The following is a 20307-nucleotide window of genomic DNA, read 5'->3' on the forward strand; positions in this document are numbered from 1 at the left end:
GAGCTAAAACACCAGCCATCACCCCAACCTCACTTGCTCAGTGAAGAGAAAAAACTGATAGTGAAGGCAACTTCAAAGCTGAGCTCTGACCAGACAGCCCACGTGTAGTGGGAATTGAGCAGCCTGTGGGCCCCAGACACAGCCCAAGCTTTCTTCACTATGAGCTCATTTCCCCTCCAACTCACTTTGTTTCTGATTGATTCTCTGTGACTGAACAGATGGTAGGTGCCTTTCACTCGCATTTCTTCTGTCATGGACTTTTTAGCAGACGAGGCAATCTCTGCTCATATGACCACAGCTAATTCCCAGCCCCCAAAGCAAAAATTAATGGACCCCGGCAAAGAAAGACAGTGCTTGCCTGGCGCTTTCCTTTAATTTCCACATGCGTGCAGCTGTTCCTCTCCCAGAAGGGGAAACTGAGGAAAGACCAGAAAATACCTTTTGTAATCATAGAACAGTGTATCTAAGTCTGCATGCATGGTAATGAAAGAGGGATGGAGGGAGGGAAGAGGTAGGAGGGAAAGGGAAAAAGAGGGAGGAAGCAAGCAAGAGAGGGCAGAGAGAGAGGAAAGAAAGAGGCACTGGATCTTAATAGATCTACTTACTATGCATCTTACTGGCTATGTGTCTGTACTTGACCTCTCTGAAGCCTCAGTTTTCTCATCTGTAAAATGGGAATAACAATGTCAGCTTCCCAGGGTTGGGATAAGAATTAAATGAACCATACCTATTTTGATAAATCCTGGTTCCCTTTCCCTTCCTGAGTCACCGTATTTTCACCTAATGAAGAGGCTACAAATACTGACCTCTCAGGGTTGCTACGAGGATCAAATGTACTATTGGACTCGCAGGCACTTTGCAGATTCTCGAGGGTAGTCCACGGTCATCTTTCAGTCTGCATTTCTGTTTCCGAATGCACCACAAGCTGCTATAGGCTACTCACTCATCCCCCCCCATCCCTGCCTCCCCAACAAACCTCCAGTCATGGTACCAACCCAGACCCTGCTTTAAAGACACACTGCAGAGGGTAAATTAGAACTTAGCGTCTAGAAATGATTTGGATAGAGCTGTTCGCATATCCCTTGCCATTCTTTTTCAGATTCGATTTCAGAAATGAAAGGTTTCCTTGCCTCTTATGTACACCAACAATGCAAAAGCAAATTCAGAATCCCTGGATGCCTGAGTAGCTCTATAATTAGATAAAAATTACAGTCCGATGTTATAATGTTTATGTGTGCAGAAATAAACGAACGCTGAAGAGCTGCTGCAGAGATTTCCAGAGGAATTTTATACATAGCGCCAGTACCTTGCTTAGAAAGTATCTTGCAGTTAATACTCTTCCCAGAGATCTTTAAGATGCCTTTAGTTTCCTGATTTTCACCATGAATAGAGAAAGAAAATGAATGTTTCCTTGAGTTCTTATTATGTGCTAAGCATTACATTGCTTTATTACTTTAACCTCAGAGCCTCCTTTAGGAGGTGGACTTAAAAATCCCAGGTTTGCAGACTAAAATAAGGTGCACCAAAAACTAAGATGCTCAGAAGAACGATACCTTGCCCAGGGTGCGTTACTGGTTATGTCTCAGAGCTACAGGTTCAAACCCACAAGGCTTTGCTCTTGCCTGCCTTTCACTTCCTGCCCATCAGGACTTCCTGGGACAACCTGAGCTTCCTTGCTTAAAGGAAGAGGTGGCCTGGCCAAGGGGAAGAGATGATCAAGCCTTCTCCCACAGGGAAGGTCAAGGAGGAAGAGAGGACAAGCATCTGAACTTCTCATAAACACTGCCCTTTAACAGCGACACTGCCCTGCAGTGAGAACCAGGTCCACTGAACACTCCAGATGGATTCCGGGGAGTAGGGTTGGCCCTTCTTCCTACTTGGAAAGGATGCAGCCCGAGGGCAGGCAGAGGGGCTGGGGGTGCAGATGGGAATACAGCCTAAGAAGGCTGGTGAGAAGAGAAACAGTCTTCTCTCCCCACAAAAAGGAAAAGTCAGTGAGTATTTATTGAGCACTTTCTATGTACTCAGCCTTATGCCAGGTGTCTTGGAAGAATCCAAAGAAAGACCGAGCCTTGAAGGATGACCAGGATGTTCCCCACCGCCCCCGGAGAGTGAGAAAATACAGAGGTAGGAGTAGCACAGCATTTAGGGCATGTGCTTGAGGATTTGTCCATGGGGTACAGAGAGGTGGAGAAAGAGAAAAGGCAGCAGTGAGAACCAAGGGCACCCTTCTAGGCCGGTGCGCCATGTGGAGGTCTGTAGGTTACCTGGATGGCGGCCGTGACCATGAAAGAGTTTGAGTCTCCTGCTGGGCAGCTTTCAGACTCACCTTTGCCTGATTTGCTTCTTCCTTCGCTTTGGAACAAGATATTTGTATTCTCAATGGCTGCTTCATAGTATTGAGACACATCAGCCTTGGAATTGACCCCTTCTCTCCTGGGAGTGCCTGACAAAGCAATCCACCTGCATTCTCTGTCATTTGCTTCCCCTGGGTGCCCAGGAATAATGGTGTGTTGTCAGGGAGTGTTTTTCCAGCTTGTGCGAGGGGGTGGGGAAGTTACCCATCTGCGTAGGGCCCTCTGGGAACCCACTGCTACACAGACCTTCTGTTCTTATCTAAAACACCTGCAGAGATCTCCTGTCAAGGTGATCCATAAAATCAAAACTGTGCAAGCATTAAAAACAACAACAACAACAAAAACCTCCAACAATGATAGCTGGGCTGTAGGAGAAATCACTTTCCAGCCTTCATGATGCTTGACCATGCAGAGGAAATTGACAGTCTTGGTTACTCCCTCCTTTAAATGTTTTACCCTCCAGCTGTCATGATGCCATGAACTCCTGCTCTCCTGTGTATTGACTACATTTCCTAAATTCCCTTTGATGCCATCTCTTCTTCTGGCCCATTGGCTTCTCCCATAGCTTCACCTTTGCTCCTCTTATTTCTTACTCTGCACTCCCTCTTTGGGCAGTTTTCTCCAATCTCAGACTTTTCAACCACCGCCTACATGCTCGGAACCCAGAGTGCTACAACCATCCCTCTAGCTGCCTAGACATCTAGATGTCTCCAGCTGGAGGATCCACAAGCACCCAAAATTCAACTTGCTCCAAATCAAATGCATCACCCTTTACCTCTGTAGACTAGCTTTTCTTCCTGCACTTAACCCAGGTAAGATGGTGAAAACATTCATGTTGCTCATCATGACTTACCTCTCCCAAAAGCCCCCCCACACACACATATAAAACACTTATTAAGATTACCTCCACAGGGACTTCCCTGGTGGCGCAGTGGTTAAGAATTCATCTACCAACGCAGGGGACACGGGTTCGAGCCCTGGTCCCGGAAGATCCCACGTGCCACGGAGGAACGAAGCCCGTGCGCCACAACTACTGAGCCTGCGCTCTAGAGCCCACGAGCCACAACTACTGAAGCCCGCACGCCTAGAGCCTGTGCTCTGCAACAAGAGAAGCCACTGCAATGAGAAGCCCGTGCACTGCAATGAAGAGTAGCCTCTGCTCACGGCAACTTGAAAAAGGCTTTGTGCAGCAACGAAGACCCAATGCAGCCAAAGATAAATAAATAAATAAATAAAGATTACCTCCGCATAGTTCCTTGAACTTCCCAATTTTCAGTGCTGTTACCCTATGTCCCTTCCTCGTTAATTCAGGCCTCAACTATTTAAACCTTCTAAATACCTTCTCTCCTCTTCAGTCCCACCACCTTCCACCACAGTTGTCTTTCACACTCACAGATATGATCATGTCCTTCCCTGATTAGACATCTTAAATATCAGTGCATTGCCTACAGGCAGGGCTCTCTCGCACAGCATTTATTGGACCACTTGTTCTCCAGTCCCAAAGCCTCACCACCTGCCTCACTGAAAAACTCTAAACACACTGGTCACTCCCATTCTTCTGTTACTTTGTTCACATTCCCCAGTCTTTCCTCCCAAAAATCCTTCTCTTCAACCTCCAAGACCTAACCCCAGTGTCACCTCTTCTGTGAAGCCTTCCTTGATTTCCTTTCTTATTTTCTAAAAGATGTTTGTTTATAACCTTTCCTATATCATAACATAGTATGTAATAGTTCATCATTTGTATATCCATATTCCCCTCTAGATTATGATCTCCTAGAAGATAGGCAAGATGTGTCTCTCGTCCTGGTACCCCTGATGCCTACCTAGAAAGAAAGCTTGTTGAACGAATAAATGTCACAATGAAACCACGGAAGCAAAAAAGATTACTGCAAATATGGGACATACATTACTCACCAAAATGATTAGAATAGCAGAGTGGACTTTAAATCCTAGCTCTAACACTTACCAACTCAGTAACCCCTGGGAAGTTACTCCTCTCTGAGCCTTAAATCTTCATGTGAAAAAAGAGATCAAAAGACCTCTTAGGTTTGTTCTGAGGAATGGAAATGAGGTATTATATATAAAGTGTTTAGCATAGTGCCTAGCACATAATCAGAGCTCAATACAGTACTTATGCTAGTGTTATTAATAATAAATAGGAAAATTCAGGCAAGAGGATAAGAAGAGGTAGCCTTAGAAGAAGGTAGGTTCAACTTCATTCACTAAATGTACAATTTATTGAGCTCCAGTCAGCATATTAAAGCCAAATGAATGAACTTCACTTTTTAGAGGAAGGAACGGATATAAAATCTCCCACCGTGTCCATTAAGGCACCATTTAACATGCAGCAGTTTACTGGCTAAAATAGAGGTAGAGAAATGACAGGTGCCAGCCAAGGACACAAGTGGCTGGACAGAGAATAGAGAACAAGGGATAAATTCCCAGGGAGAATCCTGGTGATAAGTTGGCTGATAAGGAGAGGACGCAGATGCCTCCAGAGATGGGGTTTTAGATCACCGCCTGACACCCAACAGAGGTGCCCAATAGGCAGGAGCTACCACAGGACCGAGCTTTGAAGCCTGAGATGTATAGTTGGCTGTGATGTTGAAGCCTTGGGCAAGTATGAGCTCTACATACCCATGTCCCACACAGCACATAGTATAGTCTTTGCAAACCATGATGATCACCAACTGAACTGAGCAGAGGTGCCAAGTTCAGTTCTTGGCATCAGAGCGGCCAAGAGGGAAAATGTTTCCTAAAACCCACCTTGAAGGGGAAAGTGCGTGTGGGTCTCTCCCACAACCAGAGTACTGAGAGTGAATTCCAGTGGTGTGTTGCCTTGGCAGCAGTTGCCTAGTGAGAAAGAGGAATGAGAAAAGAAGTGGGAAAAAATGGGCAGAAGCAATAGATCAAGCCAAATATTTGATGTTCATTGCAAAGTTTCTCAATAGAATATTCTAGGGATGGATTTAACTGGTTTAAAAAGTCTTCTCTTAATAGCCCTTTTCTTGAACAAACAGAGCTTTAGAGGAATTATTGGGTGCAAGGAGTGGGAAAGGGCGATCATGAATGTGATTGCCAGAGTTGCTCATCAAGAGGGGATCACACGATTAATGCCACGTGACCCAACGTTCTATGTTTCCCTGCAGGGTGATGCCAATGGCCATCCAGTTTTCCATCCTGATTATGCTGCACTCGGCTCTGGTCCTCATCACCACAGCGGAGGATTATAAGTGTTTGCCCCTGGTCCTCCGGAAAACTTGCTGTTGGATTAACGAGACCTATTTGGCCAGGAATGTCATCATCTTTGCGTCCATCTTGATTAATTTCCTGGGCGCCATCCTAAATATCGTAAGCATTCCAAGCCCTTTGGTATCTAGTGTGTAGTCAGGAATTAAGAGTTTATGGAACCTGCAGCTTCTTACATTGCCTTCCTTGGTACTAGTTATCTTCACGTGCCTGGTCCAGCCCCAAGCTCAGGGTTAGAGAAGGAAGATGTGGCTAAACTGTCAGAACTGTGCATTTTACTGGTGGAAAATTGTCTTTTTCCCAGTGGCGGAGGTTATTTGCTCTAAAGGAGCTCCAAACGCCCTTAAGTTTCTGTACTTTCAGTGGCCAGTGAATTATAATCGTAAATAAGAGTTACTGCTTATCAAGTTCCCACCTGCTATGTGCCACGCACTGAAGGAGGAGCTTTATGTGTTTTTCATGTTTAATCCTCACATAAGCCCCGTGAGGTAAGTCTCATTATCCCCACTTTATGGCTGAGGAAACTGAGGCTCAGAGACATGAAATAACTTGCTAATAAGGTCTGTCTGACTCCATGACTCACGCTCATTCTCATATGCCAAATTGTATCTCTGGGAGTGGGAGTGGGGGAATGGAAATAAATAGCTGTCGTTTATTTATTGAGCACCTACTGTGTGCCACAGGTAGGTATTATTGTTCCCATGTAACGGATGAGGAAACTGCATTTCAGGGTTAGGGTTGAGCATCTTACCTGTGACATTCTAAGAGTTCATATTGGATGTGACACATGGAACTCGGATGAATCTCCAACTGCCGTATTTATCATTGTTTTAATTTGGTGATCCACGCTTTAATGATTTCATTTTCTCTCTAGAATGGTAACATAGTCGCTCTAGGCGTTTTCTGTGTCTATCCAAATAGTCCGTGTTGTCCATGATTTAGGGATCTAGATTTTAGGAGACATTTATCTGATCCCAGGTTTTGAACATGGAGGGAGGCTAGTTGAGGCATCGTCTTGTGGCTGAAACCATCATTGTGCCCTTTGGGCCTAAGGGAGGCTCTCCAAGTGTTCAGGGACCCAAACGGTGAACCCCACAATTGTCAGCCCCTGTGTTGGAGGTTTATACTGCCTGAAATCCATTGTCCAAATTGGCCCAATAATTACTTAGAGTATATATTGCTCAAGCTCTGCGGTTGGCCTCGTAGTAAAGGAGTCTATGAAGAAAGAGGGAAATCCCCAAAGAAAAGGGAAACCATAATCTAATTAAATTCATCATCTAATGAACATTTTATAGATTATGGCAATTGAAAACGGAAGTACTTAGGGTCATTGATCACAGACTGCCAAGTCGTAGCCAGGATCTCAAGTCTTGATGAATCAGATGTTTCTGGGGTGCGGCATTTGGAAATAAGCCCAATGACCCTAGGTCAGGGTTACCTCTGGGGCCAACCATACCACAGTGGAGTGGAAGTTCAGAGGCTTTGGAGTCAGATAGACCTGCGTTCAAATCTCAGCTCCACCACTTACCAGCTCGGCAACTCTGGACAAGTTACTTTACTTCTCAGAGTTCCATATTTTTCAGTTGTAAAATGGGGATAAAAGTAGTAGCTACATCACAAGGTGGTTGTGAGGCCTTTTTGTACAAAGTATCTGGCACAGCATGGGCACTCGGCCACCGGTAGCTATGCTTTTCTGAGGGCCACAGAATCTCCTACAGCAATTTCTGGCCTAGGAAATGCCCACCTCCCCAACGCTAAGCGTCTTTCTGGAAAGCGTTCCCCCTTGGATCCCTCGAATCTGCCCAGCTGTTGACGTGAAGACAGGCTGTGAGTGTTCCCAGACCTTTTCTCCTGCCACCTGTCTCTCTCTTCAAAGCCCCACTCCAGTGACCCTCCGGGAGGGGGTCAACAGAGCAGTCTTACCCAGGTTTCGTGACTGGCTTGCAAATGTTTTTTCTGAGCCAGTACTTTCTTTAAAATGAAAGGAAAAATCCCAGCTGGCACTGAATTCTGAAATCAAGCCCCTCTAGGGCCTGGCCTGCTCCAGGCATTTGCCGAAGCCCGACAGCGGTAGCAGAGGACTCCCGTTTCCAGCTTACACTGACTTTGTTGTTCCTGTGTTGTTTTTTTTTTTGTTTGTTTCTTGTTGTTCTTTTTTTTCTTAATCCGCAGCTGTGGTGTGATTTTGACAAGTCGATACCCTTGAAGAACCTGACTTTCAATTCCTCAGCTGTGTTTACAGATATCTGCTCCTACCCAGAGGTATTTATTCACGAGCTCCCCTTGGCGAGACTGGGGCTTAGGTATCTCCACAGCTCCAGATAAGCAGGACTGGCTGAGGGCCTTAGACATGCTAGCACTCCAGAGGCCCGTCTTCCCTCCTCTGGCTCTCCCTCCTTCTTTTCTTCTTCTTCCCCTTTTCTGCCCTCCCTTCTCTCCTTATATCTTCTGCTTTTCCCTCTGCCTCTTTCCTGCTCACTCCTCTGCCTCTCTTTCCCGTTTCTCTCTTCCTTATTCTTCCTCCTCCTTTTCTTTCTTCTTCACTTTCCCCTCTATCCACTTTCCTCTTTCCCTTTGCCTCCTCTTCCTTTCTCATTTCCTGTAACTCATCTTAAAGCCCTAGAGCAGAATGTGCTGTTATCTCCAATATAGGGCAGGCCACAGAGTTATCACTCAAAGTTTGCTTTGGAAGGAAGGATGGAAGGAAGAAAGAAAGGAAGGAAGGAAAGGAGGAAGGGAGGAAGGAGGGAAAAAGGAAGGAAGAAAGAGGAAATAGAAGGAAGGAAGGAAGGAAGCTAGTAAATCACAAACGCAGAAACAACAGCTAAACATAAATCAAAGTGGTAAAGAAAATGCCCAGAGCATCACAAACTCAATAGGTATCCCAACAGGACACTCACCGTCATATTGTAAGTCTGACCCTCTCTTGGCCACACAGCTACTAGTCTGGCCCTGGGCCTTGGGGTCAGCTTAGAGGGTCAGGCAAAGGACAGTCTTTGGCTCTGTTAAGCCATGACCCAGACCTTCACATATTGGGATATAAGTTCTGGGTCAGGAGGGAAGACAGTTGGGATGTCCCAGTAGGCCCCAGCCAACCCTATGCCTTGAAGACCTTGGGTAGATTTTTATTCTCTGAGACCCCCTCCAATGTGTGGTGGAGGAAAGGCTCTCTGTTATCTCACCTTGGCCCCAGAATTGGTCTGAGAAATGTTCTGAAAAGGACAGAAAGCCTCACCTCTGACCCCAGATATAGAGCATCTACTTGATATGCATAACATCGTTAAATCTTCAAGATATGTGGAGGATGGTATTACCATCTCCATGTTATAGGTAATGAAACTAAGGCTCAGAAAGTAGCTTGCTCAGTGCTACTCATGCCTGACTCCCATTCTTTCTCATTTCTCTTCATTCTTCCTCCCTTTCTGTCCTTCCCTTATTAATTCAGTTATTAAGACTTAGTAGTGCAATTCAAACCATAGCTGGCTTATTCTTGAGCTCATACTTATGAATCCAGGCTCCGTCCCTAGGGAAGAACTAGGCTGTTCCTAAGGAAGTCCTGAGCAGGATGGGACTAGCTCTGGTTTCAGGGCTGTGTGGGGCAGACCATGTGCTCTAGCACTTCCTCCCACCAAGTAATGAGTGAGCTCCAATTCTGTAGACTCTGTGGGACACCAGCTCCCTGAGAACTTCTCCGTTTGGAGGGCATGAGGAGTGTCCCAAGGGGCAGTAAGTTGGCCAAGAATCAGACGTTTAGAGTTAGGCAAACGCTGGATTTCACTCCCAGTTGAGCCCCTTTACTTGGTAGCAGTAGAATCTTGAATCAGTTCATACTCTTTCTGAACCTCAGCTTCCTCATCTGTAAAGTGGGATAAATAATACCTTCTTCACACAGTGATTGTGGAATTAAAGAATATCATGTTCTCACAGTGCCTACCTAGATGAGGTGGCAAACGTTGAGTTTCTAACATGTGGTCTTAGGTGAAGTTGGTGTTTGTGAAGTACTAATCTGGACCTCTGAATCAACACTTGATATATACCCTTGGCCCCAAACTTGAACTCCCAAACTCAGGACCACAGCACTCATGGATTTCCCAGTCCTAAGAAAGGGGTGGGTAAGTTTCTGCATCACGTAGCTTCATCTCTGTGCCTCCGCAAAATAAGGATGAAAGGAAATACCTTCTTGATGGGTTGTTGTGAGGATTAAGTGAATTAATCCATGTAAAGTGTTCAGAGCAACACCTACCACAAAGTATCTGCTGATTAAATGTCAGGTGTGATTTATTTACTAAGTAAAAAGTTTAGAGCTTGCACCATCAATATATATTTATCTATAAGTTACATACCTATACCACTGTACTAACATACCATGTACATTATGAAACATACTCATAAAATAGAAATGTTAAAAAATGAGATAAAATAAATGAGTCCAAGTTTTAATATTTTCCTCCCACAGACAAAGGACCATCTTGCCCAGGGGTCAGCAAACTATGGCCACAGGCCAATTTCCACCTGCCACCTGTTTTGTAAATGAAGTTTGATTGGGGCACAGACACACTCATGTGTTAGCAATGTCTACAGCTGCTTGTATAATAATACAACGGTAGAGTTGAGTAGTTACAACAGAGGTGGTGTGGCCCACTAAGCCAAAAATGTTTGCTATCTGGCCTATTGACAGACAAAGTTTGCCAACTCCCAAAATCCCATCAGGTGCAGGAATCCCACTGGCCTAAAATGTGGGCATCTGGACTCTCTCCATCACCAGCTACTACAGCAACCTGGTTTGACCCACCATTTGCCATCCTGACATATATGGCCGTGCTTTTCTCCCTAAGGATTTGTCTACCAAACTAGAAGGAATCAAACATTCAAACCTTCTAAAAGGCTTAATCTGCACAGCCACCTCCCATCACTCACAAGGGTGTGTCCCCAAGCAAATCACGTCATCTCTCTGAGCCTTGGTTTCCTCATTTGTATACCGGACCTTTCCACCTCACCCGTGAGAAATGATTCTCAGGCCAGAAGCAGTTGATTAAGCTGGATGATGTGACATAAACATGAGAGGCTGTCATCATATATGGTATAAAGTATAGTTTATTTCTGAACTGGAGCTTGCCAATTACTAAAAAAGAGTGAAGATACAGGAAACGACCGTGAAGAAAGCCGTGTCCCAGCTACGATTTGAGAAGTAGTCCAAGAGGGGAGCGAAGAGACATAGGTTTGTAAAGTGAATGACAGGCACATGCACAAACCATTCCCATCATCTCAAACACCAGAATGCAGTTCTCGGGAGGCTCAATGGGAAGATCTTCATTTTACAATCAAGCCCCTTTATTCTCTGCTCTGGCACAATTGAATGACTAGTCAACTATACTTGCAAGAGCAATCAGAGTATGCTATGGTTTTAAAGGGTCCCTGAGAACCAATTTTCCCTAGAAGTATAATCATCTGTGTCTTTGTATCCTGGCACTTTCTCCCATTTCTCCCCCATGAATTCAGGTTCTACCCAGCCTTCAAGTCTCTCTTTTTCAAGTAGACCCAATCCCTTCAGATTACTTCCTGCCAGCTCACATATCCTTAAGGCATCATCTTAGTACCCTCACTCCATCCTTTCTATAATTTATTTATCTAACTAGAACATTTTTTCCAACCTTTCAAATTTATAAATTGCTTTAAGGAGAAAAGACAATATTGTATAGTTTTCAACATTACCTTAAGGGCCCAGCACAGGACAGAGCCCACAGTCTATTTAATAGTTTTCCTTTAAAAAAGATGTATTTCCAGTGGAGTAGCAGAGACAAGATTTGCCTTGCCACCTGAAACAGCTTAAAAATAAATAAATAAATACATGAAACAATAGTTTTCAAGACACTGGGCATCAGGTATTGAAGGACAGCAATCCCTGAAAAACAAGAAGCAAATTAAGTGAGCCCTGTGATTGCCAGAGCTGTATCTTGCTCTTTTTTTTTTTTTAATTTTGTGGCCACACCACGTGGCATGTGGGATCTTAGTTCCCTGACCAGGGATCAAACCCACACCCCTGCAGTGGAAGTGCTGAGTCTTAACCACTGGACAGCCAGGAAAGTCCCATGTATCTTGCTTTAAGAGATCTTGTTTTCAGACTGGCTCAGGTTGGAAGAACACACACGGAACCCTGTGCAACTCCCGGATTTGAGGAGACAGAGCCGAGAATCTGGGGGGACCAAGGTGGCTAGAGTTTGTAGGACTCACTACCAGAGAGAAGAGAGTTGCAGAGACAGAGAAAAACTCAGAGATCTGCAGAGGGTCCTATTAGTGCATGCATGTGAGGAAGCTAAGCAATGCTTGGGAAAGAACCATCTGAAAGGATTAGTGCCCAGCGCTCACACAGGGCTGGGAATAGTGTCTTTTCCCACCAGCCAGACTGAAAAACATCATAATTCATGGGACATTAATTAGAGCAATCAGATGAGTCTTGCTTCAGTAGTATACAAGAATTATCCCTAGATTAGATGCTGCTCTAGTTCTTCCTAAAAAATCTTAAAAGACTGAAAGTCTAACAAGACTCTTCTTCTTTCTTTTTAAGATCAAACTGTTTATTTTGTGTGTGTGTGTGTGTGTGTGTGTATTACAAAAATGAAAATCCAATCAGATAACGAAATAAACATATAGGGCAATCAGTCTTTAAGTAGGGATAAATTACTGTAAAAGAAATGAGTCCTAGATAGTTTTCCCTTCAAGTCAGGCATTTTGTTGCTTAATAAACTTCTTGTTTAAAGAAATAATGAGAAATATATTAGAAAATATGATGTTATATTTCTATATTGGAAAAGAAGGTTCATATCAGCCTTCTTTGTAATAGCCAAAAACTGGAAACAACCCAAATGTCTATAAACAGGTGAAAGGATAAACTGTAGACCAAACATCCAGTGAACTACTGCTCAGCAGTAGTAAGAAATGATCTATGGATATATGTGCAATAACATGGATGAATCCTAAGATCATTATGCTGAAGGAAATAAGCAAAAAAACCAAAACAAAAGTATGCATTTTCATGGTCCCACTGATCTAAAACTCTAGAAAATGCAAATTGATACATAATAGCAGAAAGAAATCAGTGGTTTCCTGGCTTGGGATGTGGGGGGGAGGAATTATAAAGGGATACAATGAAACTCATGCAAGTGTTCATTTTCTTGATTGTGATGGTTTCACCGACTTATGCAAATACTAAAGCTCATCAAATTGTGTACCTTAGATATATGCAGTTCATTGTAGGTCAATCATAACTCAATAAAGCCATTTAAAAAATTAAGTACAAAGAGGAATCAGAAAGACAGACAGAGAAAGACAAGAGGGAAGCAGAATTACAGAAAGTCTGTTAGAAACCTGTAGTCAGAACATTTTGGCTTAAATTGCAGCTCTGATGCTTATAACTGTGGTTTTGAGCAACTTACTGAAGCTCTTTGAGCCTCATTTCCACACTGGGGATAACAACTGTGCCTGCCTCACAGGGTTGTCATGAGACTTAGATTGATAGAATATATGTATACACTTACTATAGTTCCTGGTACATAATAAATGCTCATTAAACATCAGTCATCTTGATGATAATGATGATGAAGATGAGAGAAGAAAGGGGGGGGGGGAGTTAAAAGAGGAAGATAAAAGGGAGAAAAAGCAAAAAGGAGCAAAAAAGCAGGAAGAGAAACAATGAAAAGAGAAGAGAGAATCAGTGATAATAAAGCAAATAAGCAGATTTTTTTTAATTCCAAAAGTGACTGTACAAATTGGTGCTCCCCTAAACTCTTGCCTTCATTTCTCTGGTTAACTCCTCAGGTAGGAATCAGAACCTTAAGTGATTTTGAAGGAAAATTTATTCACTGTGGTCTAAAATCCCCAGCAAGTATTCAGGATAAAATTAGATTTTCCCAGGCTTCCACAGTGGCAGTCCCACCAAATAATTCAAACAAAGAATAAGTGTCAAATAGCTCCACTGTAATTTCAGAACTTTTCCTAGTTGAACAGAGGGATCTTATATAAACTCATTTTGCTTCTACACTGAGCCAATTTTAGGTTATGGCTAAATACACAGAGGAGATCATTTTGTTTTTTCCCAAATGATAATTAATTTTTGGAATTGCCTTTCCCCACAAAGTGCCAAAAGCCGTAATAACACAATATGATCCAAAAAACCATTCCCATCTCACTGAAGCTTAGATTCCAAGGCTTTAAGGACATTAATTGTGCCTGGGAAACAGAATAGGCTTGAATGACAGAGGCTATGTGGTGACATAGAATGAGCAAGCACTCTTCTTTTGCCATTTACTAGCTGTGTAGCCTTGGGCAAGTCACCTAACCTCTCTGAGCCTCAGTTTCCTCATCTGTATAATGGGATTATTAACAATACTACCTATCTTATAAGATTGGTTGGGTGACAAATAGAGATAATGTACATAAAACATTCATTAAATGTTAGCTTCTTCTCTCCCTCTCTTTCTTGAAGACTTTGGTAACTAAGAGTGAATAGTGCCTGCCCAAGAAGAGATTTGAATTTAAGGAAGAAGATAGGGATGTAACAAATTTTTTAAAAAATGCGCAAGACTTTATGCTCTAAACATGAGATTATCTACATAATCATGTGTACACCATGTGACTAAAAATCCGAACAGGCCACAGTTTCATAGCAATATCAATCTCCTGTCAATTATTTACAAAATGGTGACCACCATGAGTTGGATAATTCTCAGGGAGCCAGACCCTTCCAGACCCTCACTTGTTGCCCAGGCCAAGGGAGTGGCCTTGGAGAGCATGCACATACTCAAACAATGCCACCATGGTCCTCTTTGCTAATTGTTCTTAGCTGACAGCATATGCTTCCTAGGTATGTTCAACAATGTCAAGTCGTTATCCTCTGGGAACAAATTTAATTTTTGAAAGTCACCAAGATGAGTGACCTGGCTGGACGTCACTGTTTAGGAATCAAATACAGAGAGACTGCATTTTTGGTGTTTTTCAAAAATGGACTCTGAAGATAATTTACAGAGATCAGAGCTCAGTCATCAAAGATGCATGGTCAGGATAAGCACATAGTCCCCCAAGGTGACTACGTTGAATTGACCAATAACAGGAGAAGCATCATTCTTATATTTAAAAATATTAGGTAGTGATGTCCTTCCATAAGAAATAGCTATTTGCCTGCTCATTGATTCAGTTTTGCTTCATAGTTATACTGAGTCATCGTTTGTGGACATCATTAACATAGCTATGTCTTTCTGTGCATTATTATGAGGTAAAAATAGTGACTGGAGCTGCAGTCCCTTCTAGGAAATAACCAGAAGAGTCACCCTCCACCCAAGTCAGACACAAACAGCACACCTGCTTGTGGAATTTAAATGCAGTTTCAACAGATCTAAGTTAGTAACGATAAGGAGCTAGAGAACGTTCATCATTCTTCCTCTCATATTGGGGAGGAAAGGGGAGGTCAACCATGGAACCAGGATCTAGAACAAGCCAAAGCAGAGTAAGATTGCACCGGAGCACCACACACACACAAAATTCCCTTTCCCCTGCCTAATACAACCAGGAAACAGCTTGGAGGGTCAGATCAGTTACTTCCACTCAGCACCCGGGGTGGCCCCAGGTTCATGCCAGCCTCAGTCCTGGGCCATGGGAGGGGTCAGAGCTCAGGGAGAGGCAGAGAAGCCCTGTCGCTGGCCCATGTGCCCTTCACCGTTCTGCTTGTACCCAGACTTGCAATCGCAAAGAGTTAGATTTTGTGTGACTCAGGAAGTTGGAATCTTTTCTTTGAATGACAGTGACTCCCCAAAATTATCTGCTCCCTTTCCTTCTTGTTCCGTGAGTTCATAATGCCACGGGACTTTGGCGGCAACCAAATGGGTACAGACACTCCGGTATATAGTACACGTGTGGGCAGATGCTCAAGCCCTTCTTTGAGATATTGTGTAAAATTCTTCTTCCTCTTCCTCCTCTAAGAGGAAAATGTGCACATAAAGCTAAGGTAATTTACGATGCATTATGACAATGTCCTGACATTAGGATGGTGCCTTCCAGCCGGGAACAATGCTTGCTGCCCGGCAGGTCCTCAATCCACCGAATGTAGAAAACCGAATGCGTGATTTAGTTTGTTAAATGCTCACTTCAAGCAAACAGATTATTGCTCCCCTTAGCACTTTGTCAAGACATGGGACTCCAATTTTCTTCAGTACAGACTTAGAAGAAATTCTTAATTTGTAATTTCCCAACTCAATATATCATCTGAGAGAAGAAAACCTTGAGTATTAAGAAGCAGGGAAGTGTTACAGTACTTCCGTCTTCTGTAAAATGGGCATAAGAATAACACCTGTCCTTGGATCATTTTAAGAATTAAATAAGGTGAAGCATAATAAAGTCATTCATAGAGTATCTTGCACAGAACACATGCCCCACAAAATGCTTAGTTATTATTGCATCTGTCTTCCACTAACTTACCCCTGATGCCTAGACATCCTCACTGCCAGTTGATCCCCCATCTTACCTAGAGTTCATCTAAGAACCTCTAACCACATGACATCTGCACTGAAGATGTCAGTCCATCTTCTCCTACCTACATTTCAACCTAGTTACCAAAATGCTTGTGACCTCTTTTTCTTATTGAGGTACAGTTGATTTACAATATTATATTAGTTTCAGGTATACAACATAGTGATTCAAAATCTAATCCAATTAACATTATTATAAAATATCGGCTATATTCTCTGTGCTGTACAATATACCCTTGTAGCTTATTTAGTTTACACATAGTAGTTTGTACCTCTTAATCCCCTACCCCATCTTTTTTTTAAATTACTTTTTGTTGGAGTACAGTTTCTTTACAATGTTGTGTTAGCTTCTACTGCACAGCAAAATAAATCAGCCTTACGTGTACATATATCCCCTCCCTTTTAGATTTCCCTCCCATTTAGGACACCACAGAGCATTAAGTAGAGTTCCCTGTGCTATACAGTTATGTTCCGGTCAGTTGTCTATTTATACATAGTATCTTTTTCCTAATTTGGGCACCTTTTTTTCCTAACTAGGGCACCAAAGTGCTGATACCCATTACAGCATCCAATCTTTTTATTTTTCTGATCAAAAAAAATAAAAGGTGTCAATATTGCGTCTCTTCTTCCCTCAGAATACATAGCTTATCTGTTCCTTTTCTTAAAAGATTGCTGGAAACTTTGCCCAGTATCTAACATTTCTCATATAAATCCTGGCATTATTATTTTTCATCATTAAGAGATCTAGGAAGAAGCAGAGAACCCCATTACTAAATGGGATACAGAGTCCTTGGAAATACAGGGAATACATTTTAATATATTTGATACGGCGTGTTACAATCAGATTAAAGGACATTACAGAGAGCAGTAATTCACTTGAATGCTGTGTCATATCTGTGTACATATTTTGCATTGTTGTAATTATAGTATATATAAAATTCTGTGTCCTTCTTTCCAGTTGTAAATTATTTTGAAAATATTTTCTCTGTTACCGTTTAAATGCTCCTCTCAAAACCTTTGTCTGTGGAGATTTTTATTCTTTGGACTATATGTTTTTTCACTACTATCTCCTAATTCCCCTCCTCATGCCCCCAACAATCCCTAATCGATGTCCTTACTTCTCTTCTTCCACAGCCCCTCAAACATGATAATCTCTAAGTTTTAATCTCTCTTCTGTCTTTATTCTTTATATTCTTCTTGAGTGGTGTCTTCCACACCTGTGAGTTCAGCTGAACAATGTGTGTCTTGAGACCCTAAATGTCTTCTGAACCGCATCCTCGTGTTTGTAGATGCTCTCAAGAGTCCTTACTGAATCATCCCTTTGGTACCTGAAGCTTGAGGGGCCTAAAACTGAACCTGTTCCCTTTCCCCCATCCTTTTTCTGTTGTTTTTTTTCTTAGTAGGTTAATCCAAGCTGGGAATCTTAGCACCACTTCTGACTCTTCTCTTTTCCTGACCTCTACATCACCTTTTATCTCTTAGGTCTAAGCCAAGACCTCTAAGTCTACTGGGTAGATCTCCTACCTTGTCCTTAAATCTTCAGCTTTTCTCCTTTAATTACAATCCATCTTGTACTCTTCCCTTCCACAACCTATTTCTAAAGCACTGATCTAATGAATCCACTACACACATGAAACCCATTCATGGCTCCTTGTGAAATAAAGTACACACTTCTCAATGAAACATGCAAGAGTTTTTGCAATGTGGCTTTCCCTCCTATTCCTGCCTTATCACACCTATGAACCCCTATACCTAGGGTCCATTCAGGGGACACTCTAGGAGCTGTGGACCTTCTAAGTTCCTGGGGTAACTTAAAAGAACACAGAAACTATTTGTTGTTTAACAGAAACTTGGGAATTGCATTGAATCCAGCACCCTCCCAAGTGATAGGAAGCATGCAATTGATGGGTCCAGACCCAGCTGAAAGAGAAGGGTTTTCACAAAGCTTTCACAAAGTCATAACACTTCTGTTCTTCTCCCATTTCCTGGTCCCACCCCCACTATTCATTCAAGGCACAAAAGAAACAGATGAGAAGCTCCTAATGTTATTTTTCTAGGGGCCTCATTCCTTTGATGTCTTGTGGTTTACAGTATCACGGGAAGGTTCCGCTTTATGCTTTAAAGTAGAAAGTTGCCTAAACCATGCAAGGCAGTGAGTGGGGTGATTCCTTTCAATGGATTGGCAAGAGCACGCTAACACAGTTGGTTGAGGCCACAAAAAGAGAAAGATCCGCTCAACCATTGTGCAAACGTGTGACTGCATTTAGCTGTTACACTTTCAGAAGTCTTGGTAGAGAAAGGAGGGCAGCACATTTGAAACCTGCCTGCCTATGTTACTAGTTCTACTTACGATCAATTGTATGATTCTCTAATGTACCCAAGGAATTCATTCTCCTATAGCTTTGTTCCTTTATATCTTTTAGTTCCCTCCATTCTGTCCTCCCAGAATGTTCTTCCTGTTCCATTTTCTGTCATGTAAAATCCAACCCATCCTTGAGATCCTGTTCAAACTCAGCTCTCCTATAAAGCCTTCTCCAAACTTGCTTCCTCCAGACAGAATGTACTCCTTCTGCCTCTGTATTCCCATCACATTGGATCACATTCCTGAAAGATCATTTTCCACGGGATGCTACCGTTGGCATTTTTGTCTCTTTCACATTTTAGACCATGAATTCCTTTAGACCTGGGCCATCTCTTTGAATTCCCAGTGCCTAGCACCATGCCGTGATTATGACATGCATGCAATAAATGCTGGTTACATTTTTTAAATTTCACTGTTGTGTCCTCATAAGTTTTTGCTCAAGAGCACAATCATTTCAATGACTTTTGACCTAATAAGTGATTCGTAATTTGCATTGACAAAGCCGTGCATGACCATTTGTTGTGATGCAGGTAACAATGAAACAGGACCCCTCAGATCTATTCCTCTTTCCTCCATTTGTTAAAATGGAAGATCTCGGGAGTTTCTCTGGATGGAGAAAATAAACTCTGAGCAATGAACTTATTATTGCCTTCTCATTTCACTCACAGCTTCCTTCACAGAGGCATCAAGATGAGTTAACCTAAAAATCTTGCCAAGGGAAGATCTTAAAGGAGAGTTGAAGAAAGCTTATCACCCTATTGGAGACAAGGACGTAATTGGATTTATTAGGAAAGGAAGAGACAAAAGTAAAGGACTCCCCAAACACTGGGCCCCTTAAGGGCAGGGCAGTGCCTTATTCATTTCTGAGTCCACCCCGTGCACCATAAAGGCACTGGTCCTTTGCCCTCAGGGGGGAACTTATTCAGGGTGTTGTCCACATTTGTTGATATCACTGTTTGTTGAAAGTAGACCTGAGTGAGTCAGCTTGACTTAAAAAGTCAGCAGTCATGCCTTCAGTAGTTGCTCTGGGATTTCCAGAAATTCTTATGCCTCTGCCCATACAGAAATTGTCTCTTAGTGTAATAGGAGAGGGAAGACAACCAGTTGTTGGAAAGAACCATGCATAACAAGGCTGGAATGGGTTTTAGAAATTATTAAGCCCAGTCTGCCCCCTAGAGTTAACGTTTACATGCACAGGTTGTATCCAGATACCCTAGGTGCCACTTTCTAGTTATGAGAACTTGAACAATTTACTTAAGCTGTATGAGCCTCAGTTTCTTCACCTGTAAAATGGAAATTATGATTCCCATCTTGACCAGTTACTTTGAAAATTAGAAGAGAAGACAGTGTGTATAAAAATCAAAGTACCGCCACCAAGTGGGCCTTGGATAATGCAAGTTTTATTCTTTTTTCCTACTGGATACTCAGAATCCAAACCTACCATCCAGAATGATACATGGGATACTTCTATAAGGGAAATGGGTTGAGACACTTCCTACAGAAGGCTGAAATCCAGCTGGGCAGATTGACACCTGGGGGCCACTCCAATATTATAGCCCTTGAGTGGTTCCCAACTGGCCTATTGAGCAGCTACTTCTAATAAGGAGTGGCAGGACTTCCCCCGTGGTCCAGTGGTTGACCCTGCACTTCCACTGCACGGGGGACGGGTTCGATCCCTGGTCGGGCAAGTTCCACATGCCATGCAGGGTGGCCCCCCCAAAAATATATGGACTGGCAGATATTATGCTGGGCTGTGAAGGATTCTATGGAGGAATGAGACTGTATCCAGAAGCACCTGGAGACATGCATGAAGGCTTCTCAG

At 42.8% G+C, this 20307-nt stretch overlaps 1 protein-coding gene across 3 annotated transcripts in view; it reads left to right on the plus strand.

Moving 5' to 3' along the window:
• ADCY8 (adenylate cyclase 8) overlaps positions 1-20307 on the plus strand; it is a 224915-nt gene that overhangs the window by 158888 nt on the left and 45720 nt on the right. For 2 of the 3 annotated variants that reach the window (XM_036830369.1, XM_036830370.1), the window contains one exon: positions 5507-5708. In XM_036830369.1, the coding sequence (XP_036686264.1) occupies positions 5507-5708 (202 nt within the window). Of the gene's footprint in view, positions 1-5506; positions 5709-7778; positions 7869-20307 lie in introns of all 3 variants that reach the window. The other variant, XM_036830371.1, reaches the window with a different exon arrangement.

This window comes from Balaenoptera musculus, chromosome 17, assembly GCF_009873245.2.
Source record: "Balaenoptera musculus isolate JJ_BM4_2016_0621 chromosome 17, mBalMus1.pri.v3, whole genome shotgun sequence".
In the NCBI taxonomy this organism is placed as follows: domain Eukaryota; kingdom Metazoa; phylum Chordata; class Mammalia; order Artiodactyla; family Balaenopteridae; genus Balaenoptera; species Balaenoptera musculus.